Source organism: Macrobrachium nipponense, chromosome 30 (genome assembly GCF_015104395.2).
Source record: "Macrobrachium nipponense isolate FS-2020 chromosome 30, ASM1510439v2, whole genome shotgun sequence".
Lineage (NCBI taxonomy): Eukaryota > Metazoa > Arthropoda > Malacostraca > Decapoda > Palaemonidae > Macrobrachium > Macrobrachium nipponense.
Window position 1 is genome coordinate 70,328,862 of NC_087218.1, and position 27,720 is coordinate 70,356,581.

Here is a 27,720-nt window from a genome sequence, read left to right on the forward strand (position 1 = left end):
CAAATGACCCAACAGAATTCTCCCACAACCGCAGTCGCACTTTGCACGCAAAATCTCGAGAAGCATGCACCCTCGAATGTCTTAGTGCGTGTAAAAAGACTTTGCTGGGAAATGAAATTTTAATCCTTCCCGACACTCTGAAATATAACGATTTTCGCGAACAAAGCCCTAGACACGGTTGACTAGCAGCAACAAGTTAAATCTAGTGATCCACAAACGTATACATATCGTGGATACGGAAGTTATAAATATCGCATTTTTTATTGTTGCTAATTTTTAATCCCGCCCAACCAGTCGTAGATGAATCTCTCTGATAATCTATCTAAAGTAATATCCGTAAAGTCATTCAAGCAGAGGTGATTCAGCAGAATTTTTTTTATCTTTTACCTGAATACCAGGAAGTTTCTCCACTAGCAAGTGATCTCTGGGAGAAAAACGGATGTCATTGAAAACTAAATACGGTCTAAGGACAAACATAAAGCTATATACGTACCTTCGTGTAGAACCCCAATGAAATTTCAAAATAGAGATAAATGACGAAGTTGAAAAATGTTAGTAATAGGAGTCATTAGGAAATCAAATAAGCCCATATAATTTTTCCCTCAAACGTCATGCCATAAAAAATCGGACTTGGCGTATCTGCGTAGATTTCTGTCGCTTAAACAAGGAAACCACTCCCGATAGTTCCAGTGCCATGTACCGACGACATCTTATCTCTGTTAGGTTAGAATAAATTTGTCACCAGCTTGGACTTACTTAAAGGCTTTTACCAGATACCATTACCTAAGTGATTGTACCTCATACACAGTTTTCAGCACACTCAGGGGACATTATCAATTTTTACGTATTCCTCCGGCTTACGTTGCGCCCCAATTACAATATAGTGTTTGGAGACTTTTAGGGATAACCTACATGCCTATATGGATGATCTTGTAATCTTTTCTAATACCTTAGAAGTACATTCACATAAACTAGAGCTAGTGCTACAGAGACAAAGACAAATAATCTCAGAGTAAAATATCTAAATGTGAGTTTTAAAAAACCGAACATGTTTATCTAGGTTTTATGTGTCTAGTCAAGGTCTTAAAGTAGTCCATGGTAAGGTGTCGGCTATTCATAACTTTCCGGTACCTATTAACGTAAAATGGGGATACAGCACTTTTGCGCTGTAGTGGGTATTACAATCGTATGCAAATATGTAACTCTTCAATCATAGCAGCTCCTTTAACAGATCTTACGAAGAAGAGCGTAGATTAATTATGGTCTAAAAAAGCATCAACAGGCGTTCGATATCTTAAAAGCGGAATAATGCAGCTCGCCTAACTTAAAAATCCCTGATTTAAATAAGGAATTTTTTTTTATTGCAACAGATGCCTCAGAACCAAGGGGTAAGAGGGGTACTACTTCAGTAATATGATAAACAGTTCTTTCATATAGTTTTTTATTCACGTAAACTAAAGCCCTTTGAAAGTAAATATGCAGTAATAGGCAAGGAAGGGCTAGGTATCTTTAACTCACTAGTACATTTTAAGTTCATAATCTATGGCTATCCTGATAAAGTCCTTACTGAACATGAGTCCTTTACCGAGTTTTTCAAAGGCTTTAATCACAGTCCAAAAGGAACTCGGTGACAAATGATCATTCAGGTCTTTGGAGCCAAGATAAGATATCTACCTGGGAAAGCAATTATCATAGCTGAAGCATTATCCCGCAATCCCGCACCATACTGCAAAGAACCATTAATTAGACTAAAAGATATAGAAACATCCGTGCCTATTGTTAAAACCGTATCTAAACAAGAAAATTCCTTAACCCAAGAGATCGCGAGCATTGAATATCTGGGTTGGAGCGCAGAACTGTTACAAACTGAACAAAGCAAGAGTCAACAGACCTAACCCAAACAATAAACACTTCGAACGGAAACAGAGTCAGCAGCATAACACCAACAATAAACATTCGAACGGAAACAGGGTCAGCGGCTAAGCAAAAACAATAAACACTTCGAGCAGAAACCCTAAAGCAAAAGTATATTTAAAGTATGTGTATCAGAATAATGTAATCAAATATAATATTATATGTAGGTCCGTGACGAGGAAAACCCGAAGAACACAGCAGATGACTAACGACCAGGTAGTAGTAATAATCTCTTTCATACCAATCGTCATAAACTGGTTGCATTCCGTCATCCAGGGTTCCCTACTATGTCACAGAAAGCCAAATCACTATTTTATACTGGCTACAATGCTTACAGATATAAAAAGCACATAACTGATTGTAACACGTGTCATGAAAACAAGGGACACACTATGACACCTGTCAGTTAAGGGCCTATCCTGTGCCAAATCAATCCTTGAAAGAATATACGTAGAATTATTAACAGAATTACGAGTCTGACAGAGGGAATGAACACTTCTTAGTGTTAATAGTTCCTTGACACGTTATATAGAATTAATAGCACTAAAAACAAACACCGCAATTGAGTGCGTTAGGAATATTTATGAGTGCTAAATCAGTAAACATGGAATTCAACACATGATAATCTGACTCGGGTGGTGTAAATAAAACCTTAACTCGTGTGAATTCCTTTCCATTAAGAAAACCAATAATATATTTTATCACCCAGAGTCATCGGTTTTTTGGTAGAATAACGGATAATTAAATAGGAAGTGTCAATGTCTTACGAGTTACAACTCGTGATATTGGATCCGAACTGGATTATAGCGGTTCTCGCGGTTTTAAATACCTTTATCATTTATATCTTGTATCTATAGAATTGATGCCGCAAGTAGCTTTATACGGTACGCCGCTAGAACACTTTTCCACATATTCAAGCCAACCATTAATTTATCAAATATATATATATATATAAATATATGGATACAAGTGGAGTCAATATAATACACTTCCGTAAGAAGTCGAAAGGGTTACAAATTATAATAAAAAAGCAATAAAAAAAGAATCACGAATAAAATCAATAAGCAAAAACGTAAACCATAGGATTAATTAAATATCCAAATATATATGCGTAAAGATTTGAACTCTAACTTAACGCTTTAGTAATGACAAATAAGCTAAAAGTTCAAACACATATCAAAACCTACTGACATATTGTCTGTCCCGGTGATTTATATTCGTAGTCAATGAAAAAAAAAAAAAATAATAATAATAATAAATAAATAAATAAATAAAATAAAATAAAAGAGATTTTAAAGTCAGGAAGTCTAGAAGTGAAAATGTTATCTATGGAATAAGCCTATAGAATCTTATACAGGGCTAATAATATATATAGAATTTGTATGGAAACCTTTTTCATTAGTTTGAATAAGGAATATTTAATTTAAACATAATTACATTTATGCAGATTTCCAACATGAAACTAATATATTGTTCAATTTTGGTACTGTTTTTTTTTTCAGACATTCTTCTCATGTGGGTCGAGTATTAAAAAAACAAAAAATTTATCCTAAAGTCGTATCTCTTACAGCAAGTAACGTAACTCTTAAGCTGGTGACGACGTCATCAGTTCTAGAAGGTCTGTCGCGTTTGCCGTATCAGCATTGATTCCTTTAACCTCAAATATCTGCTTGCACAGGCTTCATCTCGCGCTTGCAAAGCAGATTGACTGGAGAAAGGAATGCTTAGCCCGAACTTCTCATGGGCAAGGCAGACGTGTCTATCCGTATGCGCAATGCAACTAAGGAGTTGCAATCATTTTAAAATTAATAAACAAAATAAGCAAATAGAATTTCTATAACAAAAAAATGAATTAATTTTTTCTGAACCTCATAGACATTTAGAAGTATCAAGATATGTATATGAAATATTTACTTGCAACATTAGCCTATTACAATTCAAGTAAAACATTCATGGGAAAATGTCACATTTTCTTGAAAAACCCAAAGTTTATTTAGAAATTAGTTACATAGTGGGTTTTTTCGTTGCATCTCCTACCTATTAATAAAGTTTTAAAATTAACCTCAGAGGATGCGCGCGAGAAAATTGAATATGAAACTTTTGTTAGGGGCACATAGGATCAGATTTTATCACAACTTAATTTCAGTTAGCATAGAGAAATACAGAATCATGATTAATCTTCTCTTTGACTCTTTATGTTGCCTGGCAATCTTACAAATAGCTCCGTTTTCCACTTCTTTGTCTAGTAACTTACTACCAGTAATAGAGTTTTCTTTGGGATTCGTATTGATATCTGTTTATTTTTTATAATTATGGATATTTTTACAGTCATCATAGACCTGGATAGGTCACTCATTGTTTAATGCCATGGATAAAAAAGTTTTGTACAGCGGACTCTTTTGAATTCCAAAATATCAGCGAATTCATGTGGGTTAAGTCTGGTCTAAATGGCTCTCTCCCCTCCCCTGTATTTGGATGTCGTCTGAATTTACTTTGCCCTTGTGACAAGTATAATTTCACTTGCAGGCTGATTAATGGAACCTAGTTACAGTATCCTGCAGTACGAGAGTTTCACATCGCAACTTCAAAAAATCGTTCGTCGCAGCGGACGACTACAGTCAAGTAACAACCGCCTGCAATGTGAAAGGAATTTCATGGACTTCTTCGACCGACACCGTATCCCGTCGTTAATCTCGTTTTAATGCGGAACGCTCCGGCGGCTGTGGAAATCGACTACAAAGGGACATACTTCCGACAAATTACGACCCGAAGGATATTCAACTCTACTTTGCTGGCGAAGGACTCGTGCTGGGATGGTTTTATTCATCGCGAACGTAATCGTGTAGCTTAGGACGCACAGAGAATAAGTATGAGCGCAAAATAGAAACGTTGGAGACCCGCCCAGGCAAAATTTTCCCCTTTTCCCCTTGTTTTAACCCTGTGAAATCGGCAGTTTCATTTGGCTATAGGTGGTTGTCTGGAACTGTGTAATGGACGAAAAGTGGTTCGAAAGCTAGTTAAATGTGAAGTAGTATAACCTCGGTCATGTATCCTATATATAAATGATCATAAATAACAGAATCGAAATATATTTTTGCGTGTACGCACTAGGAATCTATATATAAATGATCATAAATAACAGAATCGAAATATATCTTTGCGTGTACGCAATAGGAATCTATTTAAAGTGCACATATATTAATCATAATGATATGAATCCTTATACATATGTATAAACAAATCAGGTAGCCTATAATCAATCTGTTACCTTTTATCTTACCAATATCTGCAGTTATATATGAGTTAGTATATGGATTAATGAATCAGATATATAACAGTTAGCATAAAAATCAACGAATCAATCAGCATAAACATTAATAATGTTATCAATTCATATATGAAATTCTTTATCAGTTAAAATATGATTTTTTATCATGTTAATCTTCATTCTATGCAATTATCAGAGTACATTAGTATTTTCTGTAGCATAAGTATCTTATTGAAATGAAGTGAAAAACTGTTTCATTATATATCACGTGATCACTATTATTTACCAATATCATTGTTTTATATTTTATTACTTGAATCGATTCATGTACACAATGAATTTTTTTTTTACTTATAAGTACTTTCTATTTTCACATAGTGTCTGTATCACACTCCTATAAGTCAAATGCAAGTCAAGTTTGAGTAATATTCAGTAGTTGGTTTTGGAAGCTGACCGAGCTAATGTAAGTGTTTACATAATAAAAATATGGAATGTTAGTCCATATATATAAAAGACTAAAACTAAAGAGGTCAACCAGATTGCTTGCAGGAATGTGATCAGAGTAGAGACGCTAAAGATGACGTATACAATAAAAGTAAGCTAAGATAACATGCCGTCACCTGTAGTCATTCAATTGTTTATAAACTAACGTCCAAGCTTCCTGCTTGAGACAACTACCGCGACCTATAATTCAAACGGCCTACGTGATCTGTAGCGTGTCTCATTTGATTGTGTGTTCGTATGTAACTATGTCATCTGATAGTATGTTCATATGTTCGAGCTACTATCTGCTTCCTTCATAACTTGTAACAGAGATGTAGAACAGGCAGAACAGAGTTAGCTATCGTCATTAGAAGACCTGTATCTCTTTACCTAAGCTTTATCATGTAGAGAGAACAGAAGTAGCCATCATCATTGGCAGAAGCGATCAAGCTATCGTTATTAGAAGACTTGTACAATCATACCTGATCTTCACCATGTAAAACTTCAGAAGAATATATATATTTTTATACTTCGTGTTTTCTACAAGAACCTCCTCACCGATTCATCATGAGTTTAACACATCGTCGTCATAAACAAGAAGATAATCCCGACTTCGTAAGTGATCTACAAACCCCAAGACACTCCATTGAAGATGGAAGTGCAATACCAACCGACTTAGCGTAAAATTATCGCAGTCTAACATTACCTCATAGGGCACCTTATTATACAAGGCACAAGCTCTAAAATAATTACGTACTTAGTAAATATATATGATACTTAATTCTATCATGAAAATATCATTATACACAAAAGGATACTGCATGACTGCATAGTTGTTAAAGAGATTTACAAATAACAGCATCCATTAAACAGGCCAGCACCTGTGGCATTTGGTAAGGCTACTGGAAAAGCTGCTTCCTTATTCTTCACTCCCCCTTCTTCTCCAGTAAACCTCCTCTAACGGTACTGCAACTGCAAGATTTTTATGTAGAATCTCATCTCTTGTAGATGGGCACCACTTTGCTTGAGGTTGAGGTTGATGACTGAATCTTTCTCCTTGCATCATCATTCTTAAATCAGATTTTCCCTTTACAGGGTTGAATCTGAAATTAGTTTTCTAACTGCATTTCACTGTTTTTTTTTTTTTTTCAGCTTAAACCCAAACATCTCTGTCTACTCTCAAGCCTCTGGAGACCACACCTCTCTGGAGCTTCATGTATCATACAAACTTTCCAATACACTCTAACTGAAATCTCAGTATTTTGTATGTTTACAGCAAAACCTTCATTTTCTTTATAAGTATACATACTGATGTGTCCAATGTTTAGAGAATTACGGGTAAAAAAAATGTCACAAGCTTTTCCCTGTTGACTAAATGGATGTTCTTAAATACCACTTTATGTATTGGACTATCAATCTCTACATTTCATCCACATTATTGCCACTTTCTATGTTTTCTCAGTACCTTCTTCATGGACTATCTATCAATCTCTACATTTGATCCACATTAGTATTGCTACTTTTTATGTTTTCTCAGTACCTTCCTTATAATTCAGTGTTTCCCCAGGGCAACATAATTGCTCTACCTCTTCTAAGAGCTTGATATTTCCACCACAATATGGTCTTCCTCGTCTTTCTTATTTGCTCTTCTTGTATTTCTGTATTTAATTTTTTATTTTCTTGCTCTTATTTCTTATGACACCATCTGTTACCTTAGATACATTGTACTGAGTTCATCTAATACCTCTCTCTTTCTCACAGCATCTACTTGGCTGTATTCTTGATTACACTTTCTTTTGTTTTTTATAAGTTGCGGTAAGCTTTGCTTTGCTTACATGGATTCTGTTCTCTATTCTCTCCTCTCCATTTCAATTTTCCTTTTTTCTTAACATTTCTGTGATCTCTGATTTTGCTCTAAATACTGGGTCACTTTATGGTTTACAGGCAGTCCCCGGATTACGACGGTCTCGGCTTACGACATTCCGAGGTTACGATGCTTTTCAATTATATTCATCAGACATTATTTCCAGGATTACGATGCATGTTCCAGGGTTACGACGCCTACAACGCTCATCTGGCAGATGAAATATGACACCAAAAATGCAAAATAATCAATATTTGAAGGTTTTTTGATGAAAAATGCCATAAGAATGCAGTTTATGTAGTTTTCAATGCACCCAAAGCATTGAAAGTAAGGTTTTTGTAGGATTTTTGACGATGTTCCGGCTTACGACAATTTTCGGCTTACGACGTGTCTCAAGAACGGAACCCCCGTTGTAACCCGGGGACTACCTGTAGTCATATCTGTAGTTTAATGAGTCTACCTGGCACTATCTGCAACTGTCATGCTTATCTAATTTCGGGTCATAGTACTCTCTCAAATACCTCATTATGGCGAATGCCATGATGGGTTATCTCTAGCTTAGAGCCAAACTGACATTTATCTATTTTTACAAATTTTCTCGGCCTTTCTTTCAGCTTTCTCCAATATTGTCACTGATTTGAATGTAAACCACTTGTTTTGATTTTGTTTCTACTCATTAAGTCCAGTGGTTACAAAAGATAACAGCATGAAACCTGGGGAAACATTGTAAACAAGTTATGTTAGTTAGAGGCACAGAAATGCTTCAGAAATTTAGAGCTCTTTTGGTTTAAAAGGTACATATAAATATTTCCTGGAGAGTTCTATTAAAAGTACCTATTTAAATATAGCTCTTTCCAGTTTGAGTATGTTGTTATGTTGTCATTAATTTTTTGTATCAATTTTTTTTCATCAACAGGAAATGCTGTCTCCTGATGTACCAGAGTTTGTGCCGCGGGAATTTCAAAATCTTGATGCTTCTGCAGGAGCTCAGCATGCAGGACATACCACCTCTAGTTATACACCACAGTCGTATTCACAGTCTCATAATTACAGCTCGAACCATGTTGTATTTAACCCTGGGAGTTGGAGAAGTGAGTCAGTGCATTCATTATCTCTGAATGAAAAAACAGCAGGTTTAAACAGATATAGAGGTGGCCAAACTGAAAACAAGCCATTCTATCCAATTTCAAACAGCAACTGGAGAAATACAGGGAAAGATGGTTTTAACCCAAAATATTCTGGAAAGTTAAGAAATGCATCATTAAAGGAGAAGAAAAATTGGAGAGAAAATGCTAGCCAAGTAGAAACTGTTGGCAATTCTCGGTCACTGCATCAGAGTCTTATTAGGTCTGAAGGTGATGAATCTCCTCGTAAAAAGAACTGGAGAAAAAATTCTAGTCAAGAGCAGAGTGCTTGGAGTAAAAATGGGTTGGATCAAAAGATTGCGGTGTCTGGTAGCATTACTCAGAGTGCACGTGCTGAATTTAATGCTCCACAAAATTATAAGCACAGACTTTCTCCTAACAAGACTGATTCTGTTTCACAGCCACCAAATGCTATTTCCAACTCGACTAGAGGAAATCGAGTTACAAAGGTTGAGGGCTTAGTATTTTCCACCCAATTTAAGCATGAAGATGATGCAAGCTACACTAAAGTTCTAAGTAGGAAGAATATTGATGAGGCTTTAAGGGAGAGAGCTGACACAATTAAAAATGACTCTTTGTTACACTCTGAAGAACAGTGGCCATCACTTTCATTCACACAATCCCAAAACTCTTCAGATAATTGTGATAATGTCTGGATAAAAAATAATGATGAAAAACAATCTTCATGTTCCAAGCCTGGTCTCACAGATGTAACTTCAAGTTCAGTTTCATTACAAAATATGATATCAGAGGCAAAGGATACAGCATATCCTAACATGAACATTGTTGTAAACAAACCAGAGCGTCATAGTCATGCTACTGATAGGAAGGATGGACATAAGAATACACAAAGTTATCAAAGATATGATGAAAACACACAAGAGAGAAATCTGAACACCAAGTCAAAGGAATTTGAGGGAAATGAACTGAAGAGTTGCAAAAAACTGACAGAAAGTCAAGCATATTCTAAACAAAGGGATATTTCCATTAGAATGAACTCATCTCATTTGAATACTGTAACCTTGAAGCAAAATACAACTAACATGTCAGAATTAAAAACAAAGATACCGAGTGGTTCTTCAATGGAGGAGTGTACAACTGAGTGGCAAGTACAAAAGAAGAAGAAGAAGAAGTTGAAAGAACAATTGGAAATTGCAGTGACAAACACTGACAGGAACAACAGATCAAATAAGGAAGTAAAAATTAACAAAAGGGACGATTCACAGAATAAATATCCTAACATTCCCAAATATGACAATACAAAGAAAACTGACCTAAGGATGAGTGACAAAACTCTGAAGAACCAGTCCAAAAATAATAGACTTGACAAATATAGTCATGGCCAAGAAAGGGTTAGAGAATCTATTCAAGAAAATGCAGAAAAAGGGAAAGATAATTGTTCCAAGTCAAAAAGTTTTGAAGAGTCATCACTTCCAAGTCATAAATCCACAAGGAGCAACGATAGGAATGTTGTTGCAGAAGTGGAGTCGTTTAACAGCAAATCTAATGACTCTGCTAGTGTTTCAAGCATTGCTTTGCTAGATGCACCAGAGAGCAATGATTGCATTTCCCAAAGGTCTTCAGCCTCATTGGCTACCAAAGAACACCCCATTAAAGATGAAAAAGCGAAGAAAGCCAGTGCAGAGAAAAAGGCAAGGATTAAGGAAGAAAAAATGAGGAAGAGAGAGTTAAAGATTAAGGCAGCCCAGGCCCAACTGATGGCTGACTCTAAGGTGACCATGGTTAGCAAAGAAGTTTTGGAACTGATGTACCGTGGTCAAAATCAGCGCTCAGGGAAGGCTTCAGGGGCTGTGTCCAAAGGTAAAGTTCGCAACGCAGAACCATCTCAGGGAGGCCGTGAGAATTTTCAGTTCTCTTTTGAGAACTACCCAAGTTTACAAGGAGACAGTAAGAACAAGGAAACTAAACACAAGGAGTCTCCAATAAAGGATAAAGGCAGTGTTCTTCAGGAACCCATCATGTTGGGTGAGGGGCACTATGAATTGAAAGCTAAAGAAGACAAAGATGTTAAATTTCAAAACAACCTCACACGAAGAAAAGTCAATGTTGCATTATCCAGTTTTCTTTCAGAAGAAAGTAAAGGTAAAAAAGCAAACACACTTGGTAATTATGGTTCAGAAGACACATCAGGTACATCTGTTTCAGACAGTACTCCTAGTTATAGTAAGGCTTTATTAACTACTGCCAGCAAGTTAACGGGAATGAAACCAACTCGTGAGATAAAGAACCCAGATGCGACTCGAAAAACTCCCAAAGTGAATATATCAAATTTGACTCAGCAGACTCCCGACAAAAAGAAAGTGAAAACCAAAGATGAAATAAAATTTAATCTCATGGATGCTGTAACAATGAAAGTCAAAAAGAAGGATCTCCTGAATGTTAAAAGAGTAAGTATGTCAGAGGCTCAGCTGATTTTGAATGCTATACAGTACTATGTATAAGCATTTCTCAAAATAGTAGCTTTTACAAATTTATTTTTATCAATTAGAATGATGCTAGTAACTGTATGAAAGGAGTCTATTTTTCTAAGTAAAAGCCCATACATTCATGTTCATATGTTCACCAGTAGATTTAGACTAAAGTTTTTCCTAAACTTAGCATATCAGACTATCTTTTGAATGCTGAATAAATTCACAGTTTGATTATTGGTGGTTGGTGGTGTCTAGTAGTTGCTGCCAAGCATTTCATGTATGAAATACAGGTAGAAAGCAGAGTTCATTAAATACCAAACTTTTTCCATCCATTTTGCTGTATTTTTGCCTATTCAAAAAATCTGTTTCTATTTTATCTTCACTGTTCATCAGCAGAGATTTGCTGACATGTTGTTTTATGTTGCAAGTGTCTAGTGCTACTTTTATCTTAAAGTTTCCTTACCATACTTGAGAAGAAAGAGGCATGCTTAGTTCTTATTGTCTGAACATTACTGTAGTTTCTGGTATTTATAGTTTCTCAAATTTTTCTTGATGGAATTTTCCATAAAATATAAATACCACTCCCATCGTAAATAATGGAAGTCTAATTAACTCTCTTAATGTGTACATGTGAGGTGCATGATGTGGATCGTTCAAGTTCATGCAAGCAGTACGCTGACCAGTTAGCAATGACTGTGCATATAACTGCTTCATCTCCTTTTTAGGGTTTATATCCTTCTGCTTAATAGCAATCAAGAGGTTGGGAAAATCTGGCCAAAACTGCTTAAAGATTTGTATATAGAATTTATGAATCCAAGGTAAATCAGCAAATACACATTTTAAATCTCAATGTTAGGCATCACTTATGTCCATTTTTTTTAATGAAATTTACAATAATAATGAACCATGCAAATTTTGATGCTATCGTGCATTTACTTTTGAGGTAGGTTAGAATAATATCAAAAGGAAGAACTGTTAATATACAGGCAGTGTTCTTTGTCTAAAGGAAGAACATAGCATAGTTCACTGTGATTGAATAAGAGCTCAAGAACCACCTATTGAATGCTTTTGCTTGTCACACAGTTGGTTTTGTGATCACAGCTCCATCTAATGTTATTTTGTAGTTTCACACTTGCTGCTGCCCTGATTATGTTATGAAATAAGATTCCTTCATATGTCCATTTGAGCTAATATTTGTTATATCTCTCATCAAATGGAAAAAAAAATTCATACTTCAAGAAGCCCTGGCTTCACCTTATTTACTAAGTTACCAGAGAGCACAGTATGTATTATGAGAGGGATAAAAGTGTCCAGAGTGCTAGCTCCGTGAAACTTAAAATCGGCTGTAATCAAGGCAAATGATAGGGAAAGACAACAGTAAGTGACTCATGTCAATGAAGATGATTCAGAAGTTGTAGGTTACATTCTCCAAAACTATAAGTTTCTCACATTTGGATGTGAAATACAACAAAAATGTCATTTTGGCAAGCAAATACGTACATGTTTTGTAGAGTAATACATAATTATTTGTAGGAAGCTTAAGCTTTCCTGATGTAACTTCAAGTTTTTAACACTTTTGCAGCAAGTACATATTACTATCAAATAGTTAAATGATACCACTTAGTCACATTTCTACTCTTGCATGGGTTGCTGTACTAACTGCATAAAACAAGAATACATACTATTTGTACTTACTGAATGACTTCATTGATATTAGCTCAAATAATTGGAACTTCTTTATTGTAGTTATTAAATTTCTTTTGGTTTTGTGCCTTTTACTTGTGACAGCAAACCAAGACAATTAATCAGGTTGACTTTGATCCAGTAACCATGGCTATTAAAGAGCGAATCCGGAACAGGAGTAGAATCCTCTTATCTGCTTTGGATGTGAGTACAGTATCAAATATATTTCTTCTAAAACCTGTACAGTATAAAAATAGTAGTATTAGTGATCTTTAACTGATATAAAGATTTACTCCCAAAGAAAGCAACACAATTAAAAGAAATGAGAGCATTTTCTTATTGCATATACTGTAATCTAGTATACTTCCTTTATAATGTGGGAGAATTATTAATGTTTCTGTTTTTCCGTTTTTTATTATTAAGCATCAAACCAGTAAAACTGATGCTAGGGAAAGAAACCAGAAGAGAAGAAGCCTCCTTTCTGCTTTAGATGTGAGTAATGTTTCCTTGCTGCTTTAGATGTAAGTAATGTTTCCTTGCTGCTTCAGATGTGAATAATGTTTCCTTGCTGCTTTAGATGTGAATAATGTTTCCCTGCTGCTTTAGATGCAATGATGTTTTTGATATTCGCATTTATGGTTATTCTACTATTTTGTATCGCATCCATCTTAGAAGTTAAAAAAAAAAAAACATAGTTTTCCTTAACTCTTGATCTTATGAACAAAACACCAGATTATATTAGTTATGTTGGGTATGATTTGTAACATGCAAATCATATAAGATTGCATGTTTCTGTCCTGAAAGTCCTAATATTTACATCACATAAAAGCAAATTAAAATAAACATTTAATGTATGACACTTACCTGGCAGGTATATATATAGCTATATTCTCTGTTCCACCTGGCAGAAATTTTCAAAACTCGCGGCAAACGCTAGTAACCTATTAGTAGTTCAGGCAACCACCACCCCGTTACCGTGGCGCTAGCGCTAGGAACCGTTCCCAATTGGGCCAGATTTTCTCTGCCAGCCGAACCGGCAACATTGTTGGTGGTTCCCTGCTAGGATTTTCATTCTCGTTGCTGACTTTTCATGGATCTTTGGTATTGTACTCGGAAACGTTAGCTTGGCATTCGCTTTGGATTGTTCTTTAAAGATGTCTGATACTGGAAGTATGTTTAGAGTTTGTGTAAAAGAGGGGTGTAAGGTAAGGTTGCCGAAAGCTTCGGTCGACCCTCATACCATTTGTAAGAAGTGTAGAGAGAATGTGTGTACTTGGGAGAATAGGTGCTTTGAATGTGAGAATTTATCAGAGAAGGAATGGAAGATATTTATGAAATATGTTGAAAGGCTTGAGAAAGATCGTGTAAGGAGATCTGTTTCTCGTAGTGAGAAGTCGAATTCTTCTAGTAAAAGGAGTGAATGTATTTCCTCTCCAGCTCCTTCTAACGTAGAATTGGTAGTTTCCTTCTCCCCAGGTATCTCCTGCGCCCGCTGCTGTATCGGAGGAGGCGAACGATACACAAATTGTGAAGGTGTTCGCTGCCCTTGCGTCCATGGGCGACCAGATACAGCGACTTACGGATAAAGTTAGTGCTTTTGATGTCAGTGAAAGTGTAGTGGAGGGGGCGTCTGATCGTCTCTCTCGTGCTCCTAGACCTAGACCTCTGTCAAGCTCCCAGACCCAAGGGAGAAGGCATGTTGACAGTCGAAGGGAGGCGAGAGAGGTTTTGTCGCGGTCAGGCGTCCCTTCGAACAGTCCTGTTGCAAGTTCCCAGGCTGTTGCAGTTCGCCGCAGAAAAGGCGTAACTGGGAAGTGTGCGTCCTCGGATGGTTCGACTTCCGAGCGGGAACGTCGGTATGCAGTTGTGTCTCGCCCCCTCAAGAGGACTTTCAGGACATCAACCACTCTCGAGAGACATGCTCAAGATCGTGAGGCTTGGAGTAGTCCTGAGGTGTTGTCCTCCTCGGAAGACGGAGACGCAGTTCCGATCAAGAGGAAGAGGATTTTTCGTGCTAAAGAGGACTTAGTACCTGGCACCTTCTCGTCCTTGGATTTCGATGAGAGACTCTCCTCCATCTTCTTGTTTATCTTCCCCTCGTCTATCTCCGTCGGGTAGAGTACAAGATCGCTCTCCGTTACGTCGCAGTCCCGCTCGTAATCCTCCTCCTTCGTCCTCTGCCATTCAGGAAGATAGTACGAAGGGTTTCTTAAGGGAAATGCAGTCCAAGCTGGCAGTTCTTGTGAAGTCTTGGGATGCGCCTGTGCAGGCATCTTCGAGGCGGAAGGACGATTTTCTTCCCGTTAAGTCTTCTAAGAGGGAAGACAAGGACGCGTTCGCCGAGGACGCAGGACGCACTGGCGCTACGAGGACAGGCGATCGCTTGGTTATTCAGGACGCAGAACGCAGGAAGAAGAAAATGGTTTCAGAAGAAGCAGGACGCAAACGTCAGGACTCGGGATCAATTGTGGTCGCAAGACGCAGGCGACAGGAAGCAGATGTGTCTACGATGGACGCAGGACGCAGGCGGCAGGACATCGAGAGGCGGCAGGACGCCGATTCTTCGTTAGCCGCAGGACGCAGGCGGCAGGACGTTATTCCGTCAGCGAAGCGTCAACACGACAGTGATTTGCAAGACATTTCTTCAGCAGAAGAGGAATTGGAATTAGTTGAGGCAAAGAATACGGAACCTTCTTCAGATTACAAGGTTCTGACTTCACGTCTTCTTTCTATTTTTGAAGGGGAATTCAAACCGACAGCTCCTTTATCTCCCTTATCGCAGTTTTCCAAGACTAGACTCCAAAGAAGTCCTCTTTCCTTAAGATGACTCTGTCAATTTCGGCGAAGAAGGCCCTTCAACGTGTGAATGACTGGATGAAGGATAAGAAGAAGCGGGATAATACTCTTTTGCTTTCCACAGCTAAGTTAGCATCGAAGTCAGGAGTATGGTACGCTACTGGAGAAAGTCAGGCCTGGGAGTACCTGCCTCCTCCCAGGGGGACTTCTCCAGTATAGTAGACAGCTCACGCAGACAGGGCGTTACAGTCTGCTAAGGTCTGGTGGACTTCGTCCGAGTTTGACCATCTTTTTAAAGGGATTTTTAGGACTTTCGAAGTCTTCAATTTCCTAGATTGGTCTTTGGGAGCACTGGCGAACTCCCTAGAAGAAGAGGATTCGCAGGATATAGAAACAGCTAAGAGCATTATGTCCTGCATGGACAAGGCTCTGAGAGACGGAACGAATGAACTGGCTTCTTTGTTCACAGCAGGAGTACTAAAGAAGAGATCGCTGTTGTGTTCTTTCGCTTCAAAAGGAGTTTCTAACTCTCAGAAATTGGAGTTGCTGTTCTCTCCCTTTCGAAACAGCTGTTTCCTTCAGAGGTGATTAGGGATATAGCTCTCTCCTTTCTCAGAAGGCCACTCAAGATCTTCTCTCGTCTTCAGTTAAGAAGTTCTTACCATCCAAGTTGGTTAAGAAAAACTCCAAAGGAAACTAGGCCTTCGCAACAGCCCTTTCGAGGCAGAACATTCGCTCGACCCGCCTTTAGGGGTAAGAGAGTACCCACTAAAAGAGGAGCCAAGACCACCTCTAAAGAATGAGATATCAGTCCTCCAGATGACAGTGGGAGCCAGACTTCAAGGTTTTTGGGAAGTTTGGCAGAACATGAAGGCAGATCCCTGGGCTGTCAACGTAGCTCGGGAAGGTACAAGATTCCTTTCTTGAAGAGACCTCCTCTCGCAACATCTCCGAGAGCCCTCGGGCAAATTACAACGATTTAGTGAAGAAAGCGGCTCTGTGGGAGCAAGTAGCTTCCATGCTAGAGAAAGGAGCCATAGAGCCTGTTCTGGATCACGAATCTCCGGGATTTTACAACCGGTTGTTCCTGGTTGCAAAGTCCTCGGGAGGTTGGAGGCCAGTTCTGGATGTAAGTCAACTGAATCTTTTCGTAGAAAAGACCAAGTTCACTATGGAGACGAACGATTCAGTACTGGCAGCGGTACGTCCAGGGACTGGATGGTGACCCTGGACTTACAAGACGCATACTTTCATATTCCGATTCATCCAGGAAGCAGGAAGTATTTAAGGTTTGTGATTCAGGACAGGGTCTTTCAGTTCAAGGCCCTGTGCTTCGGCCTTTGCACAGCCCCCCAAGTGTTCACGAGGATGATGTCCAATGTGGCGAGATGGTTGCATTTTTGAGGGATCAGAGTGTCTTTTTATCTGGACGACTGGTTGATAAGATCCCAATCAAGAAGTCAATGTCTGGAGGACTTGAATCAAACATTGAACTTAGCAAAAGACCTAGGTCTGGTGGTAAACATGGGAAAGTCTCAATTGAATCCCCAACAACAGATAGTTTTATTTGGGGATTCAGATATCGTCAGTGACTTTTCGGGCTTTTCCGTCCCCCGAAAGGCAAGCCCAATAAGCATTCGGAAGGTGCAGGACTTTCTAAAGAAAGACCGATGCTCAGCAAGAGAGTGGATGAGTCTACTGGGCACACACTCTTCACTAGAAAGGTTCATTTCTTTAGGAAGACTGCACATGAGACCTCTACAGTTTTTCCTGAAGGATTCATGGCCAAGAAATTGCAACTGGATTCCTTCCAGTTTCTAATTCCTGCCGAAGTGAAGGAGGAATTAAAGTGGTGGCTAACTCCAGGCAGGTTAGCAAGAGGGGATGTCGCTTCAGCAGAAGAGCCCAGACCTCGTCTTGTATTCCGACGCGTCGGACGCGGGTTGGAGCGACATTAGGCCCTCAAGAGGTGTCGGGACTTTGGAGCAAGGAAGAAACAAGTTGGCACATAAACAGGAAGGAACTGATGGCAATTTTCTTGGCCTTGAAGCACTTCAGAGAGTTGATTCGAGACAAGACAGTGCAGATCAACTCGGACAACACCACGGCTCTGGCATACATCCGCAAACAAGGAGGGACTCATTCTTTTCCCCTTTACAAGCTGGCAAAGGAAGTTCTGCTTTGGGCGGAAGAGGAAAGTGTCGTGCTGCTCACCAGTTTAATACAAGGAGAGAAAAAATGTGAGTGCGGACCTGTTGAGCAGAAGAGAACAACTTCTCTCGACGGAGTGGACGTTGCCACATGGAGGTTTGCCAGAGCCTGTGGAAGTTGTGGGGCCGTCCGGTAGTAGATCTGTTTGCGACAGCCAGAACAAAAAGGTTACCAACCTATTGCTCTCCGGTTCCAGACCAGGAAGCAGTGGCGGTCGACGCATTCCTGATGGATTGGACAAACTTAGATGTGTACGCTTTTCCTCCGTCAAGGTACTGGGGAAAGTGATGAAGAAGTTCAGGGAGAGCCAAGGAACGAGGATGACCTTAATAGCCCCCATTTTGGCCGGCCCAAAGTTGTCACAGAAGGTACTGGAATGGACAATAGATACGCCAAGGACTCTTCCTCTAAGAGTAGATTACTCAGACAACCCCACTTCGACAGGTTTCACAAGAATACCCTCGCTCTGGGTCTGACTGCGTTCAGACTATCGAAAGTCTTGTCAGAGCGAGGGGATATTCTAGAGAGGTGGCCAGTGCAGTGGCTAGAGCCAGAAGAACCTCCACAATCACAGTATATCAGTCGAAGTGGAGAATTTCCGGAAGTGGTGTAAGAACAGGAAAGTGTCTTCATCCAGTACCTCTGTGACCCAAATCGCAGATTTCCTTCTATACTTGAGGAAGGAATTGGGTTTGTCAGTTTCGACAATCAAAGGTTATAAAAGTATGCTAACCTCAGTGTTTAGACACAGAGATCTAGACATCTCGAATAACTTAGACCTTAGAGATCTGATTAGGTCATTTGGTACAAAGAAACAACCACAATGCAGGCCACCTGCTTGGAACCTCGATGTGGTCTTGAAGTATTTAACTTCTAGCAAATTCGAGCCTTTAGAGAAATCCTCTCTGAGAGATGTTGCTAAAGAAAACTATCTTTTTAGTAGCTTTGGCAACCGCTAAAAGAGCTAGTGAGCTTCAGGCCATATCGAAGAAGGTGGGATGGAGACATGGCAACGCATGTGTTCATTCCAAGAAGGTTTCTTGGCCAAGAATGAGAATCCAGCTAATCCTTGGCCAAAGATCTTTGAAGTTTTGGGTCTGTCTGAGTTAGTGGGTCACGAGCAAGAAAGAGTTCTCTGCCCAGTGAGAGCATTGGCGTTTTTATATGGAAAGAACAAGAGATATCAGAGGGAATTCTGATGCTCTGTGGTGTTCAGTTAAAGACCCCAGTAGACCCATGACGAAGAACGCTCTAGCCTTCTTCATGAGAGAGTTGATTAGAGAAGCTCATATGTTGTGTCAAGAGCAGAGCTTTGGTATTTTGAAAGTGAAGGCTCATGAAGTCAGGCGCAGTTGCGACTTCATTAGCTTTTAAAAAGAATTTAGCCCTCAAGGAAATTATTGAATCCACATATTGGAGAACTAATTCAATATTTGCGTCTCATTATCTTAGGGATATTCAGACAAACCTTTGATAATTGTCAGACGCTAGGTCCATACGTGTCCTCTGGTACAGTATTGGGCAAAGGAGTTACTACCCCATAACCTTCTTTTAAGCTAGTTGATTTTATTAGGTGATGGTGTTTGTTTTTGGTCGTCTGAGAAAAGTGTTCGGTACTTTTATCAGTCTTGTTAGTATTATCTTGTGATGGTGTGTGTGTAGTTCAGGTAAATGATCTATTACTAGCTTGAATGCCGTGGCATAAGAGGGCTGTACGGTTCTGTCAACACATTGGTCACGTCCAGTTGTCAGTTCCAGTCTTAGCTTCTTCAACATACAGGACACTTCCTTGTTGAGAGCTCCTAAGGTTTAAGCAGGCTTAGAGGCAGGACCTATGAAGTCAGCTACCTTAGCAGGTAAGGAACCTAGAGTTTTAATAATATTTTAATAATATTTTTATACTCTAATAATGTTGCTGTCTTTGACCCACCTCCAAATGTGTCAATCAGCTATATATACCTGCCAGGTAAGTGTCATACATTAAAATGAAGTTTTTTATGTTAAAACAAAGTTTAATGTATACTTACCTGGCAGGTATATATAATTTAATTCCCACCCTCCTCCCCTCAGGAGACAGGGTTCAGAGAAAATCTGGCCCAATTGGGAACGGTTCCTAGCGCTAGCGCCACGGTAACGGGGTGGTGGTTGCCTGAACTACTAATAGGTTTACTAGCGTTTGCCGCGAGTTTTGAAAATTTCTGCCAGGTGGAACAGAGAATATAGCTATATATATACCTGCCAGGTAAGTATACATTAAACTTTGTTTTAACATAAAAACTTCATTTTGTTCATGAAACTTACCTGACAGATATATATATAGCTGTATTTCTGACGTCCGACAGAATTTCAAAATTCGCGGCACACGTAGTGGGGCGGTCAGGTGGTAGTACCCATTCCCGCCGCTGGGCGGCGGATATCAGGAACCATTCCCATTTTCTATTCATATTTTTTCTGTCGCCGGTGCTGCAAACATCTGTTTACAGTACCTCCGTCTAGGATTTTTTCATTATCTCGCTTAATATTATCTGATTGACTTTTGGTATCGACTTCTGGATTGTTGGATTGGCACGCGGAATAGTGGATTGGTTTTTGATTTTGGATTGCTTTTCTAGATTCAGTATGTCTGGATCAAGTTCGGGAAGTTACAGAGTGTGTGAGGAGTTGAATGTAAGGTGAGGCTTCTTAAACCTTCAGTTGATCCTCACACAGTTTGTATGGATTGCAGGGGGCATGTTTGCGTGGCTTGTATGATCGGCGGTGCAATGAATGTAAGGATTTGGATGATGATAAATGGAGGATGTATGAGACCTATCGGCGTAAATTAGAGCGCGATAGAGTCAGGAGGTCTTCCTCTAAGGGCAGCTCTACTAAAGGTAAGGATAGTAACATTTCTCCTCCTCTAACACCAGTAGATTTTGCCCAACCTAATCCTGTTTTTGTTGCCTTCGGGCCCCAGTGCTGTTCTGGAGAAGGTAACACCCTTTCTCTGATTCTAGAGTCCTATTCGTCGCTCTTGAATCTAAAGTTTTGGCCCTAGAAAACCGGCCCAGTGAAAGTTTGTGTCAGTGCCCCTAGTGTGTGGAGGGGGCGTCAGATCGGTCCCCATAATGCCTCTAGGCCTAGACCTCTATCGGACTCCCAGGACTCAGGAGTGGGTATGTCGAAAGCCGCAAGAGGGTTACGGGGGCTCCCCACCGATCTGGCGTCCCTTCGGCAGGCCTTGTTGCTAAATCCCAGCTGCCAAGGAGCGCGCACGAGCGCGTATCCTGAAAGATTGCTTTTTCGTCCTCCGAAGCGTCCTCCCCGCGCAAGGGGTGGAGCGCTCGGAGAGACTCGCGTCCGTTGAAAAGGACTTTTCGCTTTGAGACGCTTCACGTCCTATGTCTCCTCTTTCGTCAGAGGACGCTTATGACGCCTTTCCTCCTCAGAAGAGAGGAAGGCGTTCTACCGATGAGGACGTTAGTTTTCCACGCACAGGCGTGTTCACCTGAGAGGCAGATAGCTGTACCTGCTAGAAGGAAGGAGGCGTCCCCTCGCCCCTCGCCTTCTCGCAGTCTCAGTTCCTGCCCCTTCTTGTTTTGCTCCTTCGTCACCTACGAAGGTATCTCCTTGTGTCCCTTCAGGACCAGCTTACGTCGCTGATGGCTCAGAGGACTTGCCAGCAGCAGTCGAGTCTAGGCGTAGGAAGGACGTTCGGCTGCCCGTCAAGAGGACGAAGCGGCCTCATTCTCTCTCAGCTCGCTCGTCTCTCTCTCCGCTTCCGGATCGTCAACGTTCTCGCTCTCCTAGCAGATCTTTTACTCTCTCAGGAGAGGACGCTCGTCAAGACGCTCGGCGTTCGAAGCAGGAACGCTTTGCGCTCGGGGTCGGGCAAGTAGCGGTTGAGGACGCTCGCGTTCTAGACAGGACGCTTTGAGCTCGTTCAAGACTCTTTTAAGGACGCTCGGCAGGACGCTCGGCGTGCGAAGCAGGACGCTTCTGGTCATAGACAGGACGCTTTTGAGGACGCTCCGCAGGACGCTCGCCGTGTGAAGCAGGACGCTTTTCGAGCGAAGCAGGACGCTTTGGAGCCTGCAAAGCAGGACGCTCGCTCTTCTAAGCAGGACGCTTTTTGGCGCTGCTCTTCAGGAAGCTCGCTCTTCCTTTCGAAGGGGAGCTTCGTTTAGACAGTTAACTTGGCTTCTAAGGATGCTTCTCTTTCGGAAGATGTCCGTGCATCTAAAGAGCAACGTACGGCTGCTTCCGTACCTGTAGGGGATACTTCCAACCAACGGAAGTCTTTATTCAGGATTGAGCCTAAGGGACGTACTCCCTCTCCTGATAGGCGTTCTCCAGTTCCTCTTAGGGAGGAAGGGGAGCATAGTAGTCCAGGGAGTTCCGTAGAGGAAGAACAGCCGGTAGCTTCAGCTGTCTCGGACTACAAGGTTCTTGTTAGGCTGTTACGTTCAGCATTCGGAGACAAGTTTCCAGCCTACAGCCCCTAGGTCTCCTCCCCTCACAACTTTCGTCGTCCAAGACCGTAAAGACCCCTGAATTCGTCGAAATGAAACGTCTCTGTCGACCAAGAGGGCGTTTAAGAAACTCCAAGACTTTATGTCCAGAAGGAAGGATCAGGGCAAGACCACTTTCGCCCATCCACCCTCTAGACTCGCAGGGAAAGGAGGAGTTTGGTATGAGACCAAGGAGGATGTCGGGATAAAGGTCCCTTCGTCCGCGTTGGGTGACTTCTCCAGTTTAGTGGACGCCCAGAGGAGGTCTCTCTTAGCGTCGGCTAAGGTGACCTGGACTCCAGTTGAGACTGACCACCACTTGAAGGGGCCTCTTCTTCGTACCCTTAATGTTTTTAATTTCCTAGACTGTGTCTGGGAGTTTTGGACCGTCAGTTCTAGAAGTCCTGATTCTCTCAGTCTGGGGGAGCTGTCCAGCGTGTTGTCATGTATGGACAAGGCCGTCAGGGATGGTTCGGAGGAGCTAGTTTCGAATTTTGGAACTGCTTTCCTAAAGAAAAGAGCATTGCTGTGCAATTTTACGGCTAAGTCGGTATCTCCAGCTCAGAAAGCGGAGTTTGCTCTTTGCGCCTCTTTTCGGACCATCTCTTCCCCCAGGCTATGGTAAAGGATCTGGCACAGAGTTTGCAAGAGAAGGCGACCCAGGACCTCTTGGTTCAATCTTCAAGACGTCCAGCGGTTCCTTCCACGTCAACTTTCAGCAAACCCCAGAAGAAAGTCAAACCCTTTCGCGGGGCACCCCCCTCGAGAGCAGGCTCCCCGAGGGAGAGGTTTTTCAAGAGGAAGAGCTTCATTCAAACCGAAAACCAGCAAGTGAAGATCTCGTCCTTCAGACACCAGTCGGGGCCAGACTGGAATTCTTTGCGGAGTCTTGGAGGCAGAGAGGAGCGGGACCCTTGGACCCTCAAGATAGTAGAACGGGGGTACAAGATCCCTTTTCTTCATCCTCCTCCTTTGACTTCGACTCCCAGAGACCTCTCTCCATCCTATCAGGGAGAGAAGAAAAGGGTTCTTTTCGATCTCTTAGACCAGATGGTCGAAAAAAGAGCGGTGGAACAAGTCCTGGACCTAGAGTCACCGGGCTTCTACAACAGGATTTTCCTTGTGCCAAAGCAGTCATCAGGTTGGCGCCCGGTCCTGGATGTGAGCAGGCTAAATCTTTTTGTAGAAAAAGAAAAGTAAAGTTCAGAATGGAGACGCCTCAGTCGGTGCTGGGAGCATTGAGACCTGGCGACTGGATGGTGTCTCTAGACCTGCAGGACGCATACTTCCACGTCCCAGTCCACCCTCTGTCAAGGAAGTACCTGAGATTCGTCTTGGACAAACAGGGTTTGGCAGTTCAGAGCCCTTTGTTTCGGTCTCAGCACGGCCCCGATGGTTTTTTCACAATGATTATGAGGAATGTAGCGAAGTGGCTCCATTCGTCAGGAATCAGGATATCCCTCTACCTCGACGATTGGCTGATCAGAGCGTCGTCGAGGCAGAAGTGTCTGAAAGGACCTTCAGTTTACGCTAGCCCTAGCAAGCTCTATGGGTCTGTTGGTCAACACCGAAAAGTCGCATCTGACCCCGACACAGTCCATCGTGTACCTTGGGGATTCAGATGGATTCAGTGGCTTTTTCGGGCGTTTCCATCCCAGGAACGTCCAGCGACTGGGGTTAGAGAAAGTCGCAGCCTTCCTAAGAGAGAAGCTTGTTCGGTGAGGGAGTGGATGAGTCTGCTGGGCACCATTTCCCCCTCACTAGAAAAGTTTGTCTCGCTGGGAAGACTGCACCTCAGGCCTCTTCAATTCTTCCTTGCGGAAGAATGGAAGTCGAAAGGGGACCTGAATGCGATCCTAAGGATCTCCAACGATGTAAGAGTTTCACTTAAGATGGTGGCTCGACCCTCAGAAGTTACGAGAGGGCCTCTCCTTAAATCTTCTGAGCCCCGACCTAGTGTTGTTCTCAGACGCTTCCACTGCCGGTTGGGGAGCACACTAGGGGGGAAGAAGTGTCAGGCTCCTGGAGAGGGAACAGGTAGCCTGGCACATCAATGTAAGGAAACTGGCAGCGATATTCCTGTCGCTTGCAGTTCTTCGAAGGGAAACTGTCAGCAAGGTTGTTCAAGTCAACTCGGACAGTACCACAGCCCTTGCGTATCTAAAGAATCAGGGAGGGACTCGCTCCAGATCCCTTTTTCTCCTGGCGAAGGAAGTTCTACTATGGGCAGACGCAAGGCACATCAAGATCCTGACAAGATTCGTGGCAGGAGTTCAGAATGTCAGGGCGGACCTTCTCAGCCGCCGGAATCAGCTTCTGCCAACAGAATGGACCTTGCACCAGGAAGTCTGTCAAAAGTTATGGAAATTGTGGGGACGTCCTCTAGTAGACCTGTTCGCTACATCGAGGACGAAGAGACTTCCTCTGTATTGCTCCCCGGTTATGGACCCGGGGGCAATTGCAGTGGACGCGTTGCTCTGGAACTGGACAGACCTGGATCTTTACGCCTTTCCCCCATTCAAGATCATGGGGGACGTAATGAGAAAGTTCGCAGCGTCAGAAGGGACAAGGTTGACTCTGATTGCTCCAATGTGGCCAGCAAGAGAGTGGTTCACAGAGGTCATGACGTTCCTTGTGGACTTCCCAAGAACGTTGCCCTGGAGGAGAGATCTACTCAGACAGCCTCACTTCAAAAGGTTTCACCAAAACCTCTCCGCTCTGGCCCTGACTGCGTTCAGACTATCGAAAAGCTGGCCAGAGCGAGAGGCTTTTCAAAGGCAGCTGCGAGAGCAATCGCTAATGCTCGAAGAGCCTCTTCAAGAGCTGTCTACCAGTCTAGTGGTCTTCCTTCAGGGCATGGTGCAAGAAGGAAGGAATTTCCTCTTCCACGACCTCTGTGAATCAGATAGCAGATTTCTTTCTCCATCTAAGAAATGTGCAAAAAATTGGCAGTTTCCTACAATCAAGGGTTATAGGAGTATGTTGTCTGCCGTTTTTCGCCACAGAGGAATGGACCTTTCCGACAATAAGGATCTGCACGATCTCTTAAGGTCGTTTGAAACTACCAAAATTCCACAAGCAAGACCGCCCTCATGGAATTTAGATGTGGTATTGAAAACATCTGATGCTTAGTCCCTTTGAGCCTCTCACCAATGAAGGCTTCTCTAAGGGACTTAACGAGGAAAACGCTTTTCCTAACTTCTCTGGCGACGGCGAAGAGAGTTAGTGAAATCCAAGCGTTCAGTAGCCTAGTGGGTTTCAAGGGAGACAGCGCTGTCTGCTCGTTGAACCCCTTCTTTCTTGGCTAAGAACGAGAACCCGTCTAATCCTTGGCCAAAGAGCTTCGATATCAAAGGAATATCGAGTCTCGTGGGTCAAGAACCAGAGAGAGCCCTGTGCCCTGTCAGGGCTCTCAAGTTCTATGTGAATAGGACTAGAGAGATAAGAGGTCCCTCAGGTAATCTCTGGTGCTCGGTGAAGAGACCGGATTTACCGTTGTCGAAGAATGCTGTTGCTTTCTTCTTGAGGACGTCATTAAAGAGGCTCATTCATCTTGCCAGAAGACTGATATGAGCCTCTTTAAAGTGGAAAGCTCACGAGGTCAGAGCCGTAGCTACCTCTCTTGCCTTCCAAAGGAACATGTCTATCAGAGATATTCTTGAATAGCACCTTCTGGAGGAGCAATTCCGTATTCGCCTCACATTACCTCCGGGATGTGAGGACGATTTACGAGAACTGTAGTTCTTTGGGACCTTACATTTCGGCAGACACAGTTTTGGGGGCTGAAGGTAGCTCTCTCCCTATCCCTTAGCTTAGTTAGGTTAGTTTATTGTGTTTTGTGGTTGATGGTGAGATCTTCTGTGAAAATCTCCCATTCCATAGTGTTAATATCAGGGGTTTTTTGCGTTAGTTGGTCAGGTGGTGGTCGGTTGCTGTGTTACTGCCATATGTTTGCCTAGATGGTCTTGTCACATTGTGGTCACGCCCCCGTTGACAGAGCATCCAGAGAGCACCAGCACTACAGGTCAACACCTGGCTGGCAACTCTGATAAAGCATAAGCACAGGCTTTTGGTGACAGTAATCACATAGTCTACTTTGCTATCAGGTAAGGAACCAATAAGATAATCTTTTATTTTATTTTAAATTTCCTAAAAAATCCTAGTCTGTCTCTACCCACCATCCGAAGGTGTGATTCAGCTATATATATATCTGTCAGGTAAGTTTCATGAACAAAATGTTATTGTATACAATTAAGTTTGTTCATACTTACCTGCAGATATATATACTTAGAATGCCCACCCTCCTCCCCTCAGGAGACAAGGGCCATGAATAAATATGAATAGAAAATGGGAATGGTTCCTGATATCCGCCGCCCAGCGGCGGGAATGGGTACTACCACCTGACCCGCCCCACTACGTGTGCCGCGAGTTTTGAAATTTCTGTCGGACGTCAGAAATACAGCTATATATATATCTGCCAGGTAAGTATGAACAAACTTAATTGTATTATAACAATAACATTTTTAGGAACAAATTTGATGTTTTAGTGGTACACAGCATTGCTCTGTTCCTATGGCATCAGCACTAGAAGGCCAGTTAACATATCATGCATCTTAATTAAAGTGGAAGGGAAGGAAGAAGGGCATGGAGCATTCACAAAAACCTTACAGAAATCCATTATATTACATAGTGTAAACCATCATGACACCTGAGTTAAGTATTTAGGGTAGGGAAGCGATGCAAGCTGACAGGGAATATCTGTTTGGAATGACGCCAAGAACAGTATTGTGCCTAAGTCAGTCATGTTATCAGCATACTCTAAGAAATAGAACTGCAGAGATCATAGCTTCTGACCTAGTGCCAGAGTTGGTAAGGTTATCCAAATAGGTATGCTGATATGATTGGTATGACTAAAGGGACCCATTTGGAAATATCAGAGAACATGTACTGATACGTATTGTTAAAGGTGAACTGCTTTATGGTAGAGAAAGAGTTGCCTGATTCACCTGGTGGTTGCCTCCAGGTGGCTTGTTGAAATTTACCATGTTATCTTAGGTGACAACCTGGAGGTAATGAGAAGTAGGTGGAATAACAATTTGTAATGTATTTCATATTAACTTGATGCGTTTAAAAAGTGTCTGAATAGGCTTGATCTGACAGAAACTTGAACTTTACCATTTTTTAAGCCAGAAGGGAATAAACTTTCTTAAGAGGTTTAACAGTGAGAAGCTGGATGACTGACAAAAAGCATAGTAATGTGGTCTTGTCCCATCCCACTCCATGGCATCAGGAAAGGAAGGAATGTTGTATAATCAGTATATATCATTCAAATGTCCTGGTAGTTTAGTAAGTCCCTTTAGTGGGGGCAGTGCCATCAGTGCATCTCATGTGATGCACTGTAGGCATTACTAAAGATTCTTTGCAGTGTCCCTTC

At 41.6% G+C, this 27,720-nt stretch overlaps 2 protein-coding genes across 2 annotated transcripts in view; one reads left to right on the forward strand and one right to left on the reverse strand.

The window, feature by feature from the left end:
* Positions 1–27,720, reverse strand: part of LOC135202193 (selenocysteine insertion sequence-binding protein 2-like) — an 85,500-nt gene that overhangs the window by 46,552 nt on the left and 11,228 nt on the right. The window lies entirely within an intron of this gene.
* On the forward strand, positions 7,937–13,329 carry LOC135202582 (uncharacterized). Its single transcript, XM_064232091.1, has 3 exons — positions 7,937–11,082; positions 12,895–12,993; positions 13,213–13,329. Exons 1-3 carry the CDS (start codon positions 8,449–8,451, stop codon positions 13,306–13,308), a joined length of 2,829 nt encoding a protein of 942 aa, XP_064088161.1. The 5' UTR covers positions 7,937–8,448; the 3' UTR covers positions 13,309–13,329.

Bases quoted from the DNA above. Each gene is read 5' to 3' on its own strand.
- LOC135202582 (XM_064232091.1), top strand. From the start codon at position 8,449: ATGCTGTCTCCTGATGTACCAGAGTTTGTGCCGCGGGAATTTCAAAAT. The intron at 11,083-12,894 runs GTAAGTATGTCA...TACTTGTGACAG, and splicing joins ATCTCCTGAATGTTAAAAGA to CAAACCAAGACAATTAATCA. The intron at 12,994-13,212 runs GTGAGTACAGTA...TTTATTATTAAG, and splicing joins TCCTCTTATCTGCTTTGGAT to CATCAAACCAGTAAAACTGA.